At 47.6% G+C, this 7,301-nt stretch overlaps 1 protein-coding gene across 1 annotated transcript; it reads right to left on the reverse strand.

The window, feature by feature from the left end:
* Positions 1 to 2,814: 2,814 nt before the first annotated feature.
* On the reverse strand, positions 2,815 to 7,201 carry LOC120868156 (C-C chemokine receptor type 1). Its single transcript, XM_040246801.1, has one exon. It carries the CDS (start codon positions 7,135 to 7,137, stop codon positions 6,070 to 6,072), a length of 1,068 nt encoding a protein of 355 aa, XP_040102735.1. The 5' UTR covers positions 7,138 to 7,201; the 3' UTR covers positions 2,815 to 6,069.
* Between the last annotated feature and the right edge of the window lie 100 nt (positions 7,202 to 7,301).

Raw genomic sequence — 7,301 nt, forward strand, 5'->3', positions numbered from 1 at the left:
GAAACAAACAAACAAAACCCAACAGCCCTAATAAGTAGCATTTACGAATTCCCCTGGTGTATATAATCCAAACATTTCCAATTTCAGGTTACCAATGTTACATAATATCATGGAGCTGGGGAGAGATCTCACAACTGGCTCTTATGAACTGCTACAAGTTGGCTGCAGCACATTACTGAATCTATTTAATCAATGCCATGGATGGAGGAGCCTGGTGGGCTGCAGTCCATGGTGTCGCTAAGAGCCGGACACGACTGAGCAGCTTCACTTTCACTTTTCACTTTCACGCATTGGAGAAGGAAATGGCAACCCACTCCAGTGTTCTTGTCTGGAGAATCCCAGAGATGGGGGAGCCTGGTGGGCTGCCGTCTATGGAGTTGCACAGAATTGGACACGACTGAAGCGACTTAGCAGCAGCAGCAGCAGGGCCATTGGAGGAGTTTTGTTTGCTTCCTGTTTTTTTCAATATATAGAAGATGTCCCTCAAAGCAGGAAGCGGCAGTCTATTTTATTCTCTGCTCTAAAAGAATGCTGGCCCTCCAGAGAGTTTTACTTCTCTCTCATAATGAGCACAACTATGGGCCACAGCCTTCCTGTGGCGTATTTAATAATGCCCATCATATTTACCTTCAGGACAACTCCCCACCTTGCTTCCTGAGAAAGATAAAGAAAACTCAGTTTTGACCAAACAGAAGTACAAAGCTGCCTGAACTTCTGCAATTTTGCAAAGACACACATTCAACATTTAAATTATGGGGTTGACTTCTCTTTTTCTGCCTCGTAGGAACCAAGTATCCAATTAAGCAAACACAGTAGAGTCAAATATTGGTCTTCACGGGCACTGAGGTGATGTCAGTTGTGAATGGCCACAATGTGTCAGCTTCCTGAAGGCATCTGGGCTTCTGAGTAATGTGAGGAAATTACTGGAGTGTGACACTATTTCAAAGAAAATGCACCCAACCTTCCTTTTGAGGAAAACCTTGTAAGAAGTGAAAATAAAACGAGGGGGCCCTCTGGGGTAGATACTCTTCATATAGTAGTTATTAAATCCCTGTGTGGAGCTCTGTGCAATTACGCAGCTCTATGCACATTGTTACAAAGCAGGAAGAAGGAGGCTGGGGAAGGTGAGAGATGAGAGAGACAGGGGACACTGGGCACTGAATAGTGTGGTACCAAGAAGGTTCTGAGCAATTACCACTACCCCACAAAGCTTCATCTCAAGTCTTTATAACCACCAAGTCTTTATAACTTATAACTATTATAAGCTACTCTTTTTGGTTAATAGGAAAAGCAAGGCTCAGGGAGATGATAAACAGCACTTACCTGGCATCCTCTGGTATTTAGATACCTGTGTTTTAAAACTGTGCTCACTGTGTGCAAGGGGCCTCCTCCTGAACAGAAAACTCAAACTCAGTATTTTCTCCTGGCTCCCGCTCCAGACTCCATCCCCGCCCAGCACTACCTCCTGCCTCAGGAATGCTGATGCTGGGTGTTCTTGGAAGCAGCATCACTCCTTTTCTTTCCTCTGTCTCTTTCCCTATTCTTCTCTCTTCTCTTCCCTCTCTCTTTTCCTTCATCAATTCTTTTCACAAAGAATAGTTATTCTTATGGTGTGCTCATTTGAAATGCTGGAGAGCGCTGAAAGAAGGTACAGAAGAACGTAAACCCCCAAGGTGGTGCTTTGCATGGCATCCTCAGAGTCATGCCGAAAGGCCATTGCCCAGAATCCCCTGCCGTGTGAGTTTCAAGAGTGAAGCAACAGGCACAGTGCTGTGCTCTGAAGGTGGTAGCAGGGGCCGGTGTGATGGCTTACAGGCTCCCCTGATGTGTGTAAGGGAGTGTCTGCACCCAGAGTCCGCTGCTCCTGCGTCCTGGGGCACCGAGGCATCACCAGGCTGAAAGTGCAGGTGGCCCTGCGGGTCAGAGTGTGTCCTATGGGGTCTAGTGGTGCCCTCTGGGGCCCTCCTCTGCAGTGATGACTCAACACTGGATGCGGAGGCAACAGCCTGCACAGACTCACAGACTAGCTCCCACAGTTGTATACACTCCAACTCCCAGGCAAACCCCTACTCCAAAGGTTCCCAAGCTTTCTCAGTTCATGGTGCCCTTATTATCTTCATACTTTTTGTTCTCGGTGTCCTGGACCAAAATACCCAACAATTCCACTTCTTATGTGGTTAGATCCAAACAACTGAAGTATGCTTGAAACGACAGTCCATAAGAGTTGAAAAAAATAATATTCGATTTTTTGGGGGGGGGCCACCGAGGAATTGAACCCAGGCCCTCGGCAGTGACAGCACAAAGTTCTAACCAGTGGACCATCAGAGAATTCCCTGATTGTATTTTTAAACAGTCAGTACCAGTGGGATGTGTACAGCTGCTGGGCGTGGCCCAGCTTCTCAAAACTTGGCATCCCACAGGGCACTGCCATCCTCCTTTCCTGCTTATCTCACACCACTGGAAACCCCGCTCTGCAAGAGACATGACAACTTCGAAAGGCATGTACTACAATCTCATATTGAAATTGTCAACTACCTCAAACCAGCAGTTCCTGTGGTGTCCAAGAAATGTCAGGTATCAATTTACAGCCCTTGAAAACTGAAATAGTTCCACAGCACTCTCCTGAATGCACTGAGACCCCTGGTGGCGGGGGGAGGGACGGTGAAATGATAGAAGACCCACCTTAAAGGGAACCTCACTAGATAGCTCTGGGACAATCTGTGCATCAAAAGAAACACACTATTAGATGGTATGCCACTGGATGAAAAAGGGAATCCAGGAGGTAGCAATAATATAAATAAACACACACGTAAGTGGGATAGAAAAGATTTACTTTATAGTAGAGTGTCAGCTAATAGTAATCACTTATGAACTAACATGTACAAAGTACTTTACAGTGGGGAAATTTGGTAAACACCTTATAAAACAATTGATGAAGTTTAACGTCTTTAGTCGTGAGGCGAGTTGCCACCATATCCCTTCTGATATTGACAAGAACACAGCATCACTGCTGTGATTTTCCTGATTTTTTGAATAATGTGAATCTAACCATCAAGAAAAATCAGTAAATTCCAAGCAAGGAACCACCTGTCAGGTTAAAAAAAAAAAAGGTGAAAGTGTAGTTTTTTGTGTTACAAAGTGATGAAGTCACAAAAGGCCCATATTCTTGAATGAAGGAAACTAGAAAGACAAGGTGACCACACGGAACAAGAGGTTCCAGATCCTGGGACAAGGACGTTGCTTGTAAAGTGGACAAAATCAGAAACAGGGCTGCGAAGTACACGGTGACACTGTACCTATGTTAGTTTCTAGATTTTACTGGGCAGGAGTGCATCCTTGTCTAAATAAAATCATCTCAAAGTACTGTGCTAACAGGTGATGAGGATCCTATTTGCAACTTGCTCTCAAAGAGTTCTGGAGAAAAAAACAGTATCTTTGCGTCTAGGATGAAATGGAGAAAAGAGTTAAGAACAACAATATAATGAGGCGGGGCTCTGATCACACAGGAGCGGGGAGGGGAGGGGATGGGACACAGGCAGCTGGGAAGGGCTGGAGGTGCCCTGTGTGGCCAAGGAGGTGTCTGGCAGGATCAGTCAGACTTCTCATCTGATGCAGCTGGAGAAAGATCACCCCCACTTTCCTTCCTTTATTTCATTTAATCCTCAGAATAGCCTCACAGTGTATACACTATTGTAATCCTTATTTTATAATGAAACAGCCATCCATTCAACCAGCAGTTACCGAGCTTGCTATGTGTTAAACTTCACTGAGTTTACACAAAACAAATGTTAAGTGTGACTGGTTGTGTGTATGTGTGTGCACGCTCATGTGCGCACATACACTTAGAAAACAATACTGGAAGGTGATGCACTAAATTACTAATTTGCTAAGAGGCTGCATTGGAACAGTGGAATAACAGGGGCTTCCAGTTTCTTCTCTGGGCTTTCTGCCTGTTTCCAGCTTTCTACAAAGAACATAGATTGCCGTTGTAATAAGTTAAAAAATAAGGATTATTTCAAAACTTGAACTGGAGGATGTTGTGAAATAGTTCTCATTATGATACTGTAGTGGATCAAATATTATACTTTGATTCAGTGTTATTTTACCAAAGTAGTAGACAAATGTTTCTTAATTCCATTAAACCTCCTCTTCACACTGCAGAAAAGGCTGGCAGGGTTTCATGTGGAGAGCTGACCCGGACCTTACCCCTGAGGCCTGTATTCGCCCACGTTTCCTGTGTGGAAGCATAAGCCCAGTGCAGACTGACCCCTTCCTCCTCACACACAAATTCCCTACCGCTTCATGACATCATCTTCTTTGCATAAAGAGGAAAACACGGTAGGTCCCTGAGTGAAAGAGCGATTTGGTAAGACCGCCAGACTCTAGCGTCCACCAGAAAGAGGCCGCTCAGCGGTGTCACTGTGTTGGTAGGTGGGACCCCCGTTCACTTAGGGTGCTTTCTGACTGAGGGGGTCCTCCCCCACCTTTGCTGTCCTGGCCCCATGGGCTCGGAGGCAGGTCCCGTCCCCCTGCCCGCCGGGGCTGGGCTGACGTCCATGCACCTGTCCACTGCACTGTGCTGATAGCTCAGGGAGGGCAGACGGCCCTTCTGCCCCTGTGTTTCCTGGGGCTCAGAGCACTGGGTTTAAACAAAGCAGGTCCTTGGCCACTGTTGCCGGACTGAATTAATTTGCACAAACAATCGTGAGGACACTGGCGAATGAATTAGGGTTCATTCCAGCAGTAGAATTCAGCGCAGGTCCCAATGCCGAAGCTTAGAAATGATTTATTGCCTGGGAAAGTGATCCCAACATGCTGCTGCTTAAAGGCAACAACAATAGAAGAGTAACCACAGTCAAAGGTCATCTTGCTTATAAACATAAATATGCAGAGGGAAGATAAAACTAAAAGATATATCAAAGAATGTACAGTGCTGTTTCTGGCTAGGAGATTATGAATGATTTTGACATTTGTTTGTCTTTCTTCTGTTTGTATTTTTAAGCTTTTCTAGTAAACAATTTATGCTATTGGAAAAATTATTTTTTAGAGAAATGTACAACTGAGGGAAAAGGGAATAAAGACACGTCTCACTTCAGGTGAGAGCTGAGGTGTTAAGGACCTTTAGGGTAAACGAATTTCTTCGAGTTAAGGGCTCCTCGACTTCCTACACAGAGTCCCCACCCCTCCTGGTGGACGTTGCCCTCCCTGCCAGCCTCAAATCCTGTCCACTTGCACACCAGGTCACTGTTCTGGTGCTGGGTCTAAGGTGGCAGCCAGAACTCTGATCCATAAACTACAAGGCCTGGATGGAGGTCCAGAAGAAGAAAAGCAGCCCTGTCTCCTGTTGCCTCATCACCATCTCCTCAATCAAGCTGTCAGAATTACCGCTGCACCCCGCAACTGACAGGGAAGGGCGATTCTGAAAAATATTCAGAAAGACAGAAGGACAGCATCTTATACCTTTTGTCTGTGTCTAGCCCACTGCCTGAATTCTTCCAGTTGAGCAGCTATAAAGATTCTACCCAAGGGCTTTCTTAGCTCCACTGCCAACAGCAGTTCCCCAATCCTATTTCCATAGGTGTCAAGTTCTTCCATCAGGAGCTCGAGGTTCCTCATGGTTTCCAAGCGCCTAACCCTGCCATGGGGGTTGGGTGGAGTGGGTGAAGGAGGCCGCAGACTCCTGCTTGGCTCTCAGCTCAGAGCAGAGGCAGCTATGGAAATCAGTTTCCAAGGTCACCGGTGTTGAAGGCGGTGGATGCTCAGCGGCTGGTTCACACGTCTGAACTCCTGTTTGGGACTAAGCCCTTTTCTGTCAACCTTTGTTCCAGTCTTCTGCGATGTCCCATTTCATTTACTCATCTCCTTTCCACACAAAAAAGAAGTTCATGGAGAAAATTCAAATGCCAGAAGTGATTTTGTCCTGAGCAGCTTGGAATTCCCTCAACCCCATGTGCTTAGAATTCCACATCAGGTGACAGAGTTGCTGGGAGACCAAGCTGCCTCCTCCCCAGCCAGCGTGCCCGGCAGGTCGCTCTTGCTGGGTCCTGCATCGGCCTCCAGGGGCCTGAGTCAGAACCCAGCAGAGAGCTCATGCTCGCCTGTGGAGGGGGACATGGAGCTGACCCTCTCCAGCCTCTCTGTGGAGAGGAAGGGGAGCCACTTAGCCAGATGCACAGCCACCAGCCGGTGGAACAACTGCCGCAGATACCTGCGGAACCTCTCGCCGACGAAGACGTAGATCACAGGGTTGACGCAGCAGTGAGTGTAGGCGATCACCTCTGTCACTTGAATGGCCAGGTCCAGCTGTCTGCTCTGCTCACACTTATAGGTGAACAGGGAATCTTGGAAAGCGGAAACAAACACACTCAGGTTGTAGGGCGTCCAAAAGAGAAAGAAGATGATCATGATGACAAAAATCAGCCGCACGGCTTTGGCCTTCTTCTCATTGGGTCTTCTGAGCAGAATCTTTATAATCCCTGTGTAGCAGACAATCATGACCAGCAAAGGCAATATCAGCCCCAAGATGTTCAGTTTCAGAGCCTGGAACTGCTTCCACTTTGTGAAGCTTTCAGGGGGAAAATGAATACTGCAGGTGTAGTGGGTGAGCTCCCACTGGGTCTCGGAAAAGTACAAGCCGGGGACAGAAGCCAAGATGGCCAGGACCCAGATGGCAATGCTGGTGACGATACCAAAGGTGACAGTCCGAGCCCGCAGAGCAAACACAGCATGGACGATGGCCAGGTACCTGTCGATGGTCAGCAGGACGATGAAGAAGATCTCGCTGTACAAGCCCACGAAGTAGAGCCCAGACAGCAACTTACACATGGCGTCCCCGAAAACCCAGTCGTCCTTCACCTTGTAGTCGATCCAGAAGGGCAGCGTGAAGAGGAAGATGAGGTCAGAAATGGCCAGGTTGAGGAGGTAGATGCTGGTCATGCTTCTGAGCCTCTTGTATTGCATGAGGACCAGGACCACCAGGATGTTGCCGATCAGGCCAATGACAAACACCACCGAGTACAAGGGGGGCAGCAGCTGGGCCCCAAAGGCCCTCTCCTGTACCTTCTGGCACGGGGTTGTGTCTCCATAGTCGTATTCTGTGGTCATGTCATGGTTCTCTGCGCTGGTTGAAGTTTCCATCCTGGCTTCTGCCACGGGGCAAGGGAAATGTTTCTGTGTGTATTTGCTGTTAAAGGCAGTGGGCTCTGGGCAACAAAAACAAGGCAGTGAGTATACGTCCTTAAGCCCTGGACAGCCGTTTACTAGTGCCCACTGTGTACCACGCCCTGTGCAGCAAGGGAGCC

This window comes from Oryx dammah, unplaced genomic scaffold (assembly GCF_014754425.2).
Source record: "Oryx dammah isolate SB20612 unplaced genomic scaffold, SCBI_Odam_1.1 HiC_scaffold_9, whole genome shotgun sequence".
In the NCBI taxonomy this organism is placed as follows: domain Eukaryota; kingdom Metazoa; phylum Chordata; class Mammalia; order Artiodactyla; family Bovidae; genus Oryx; species Oryx dammah.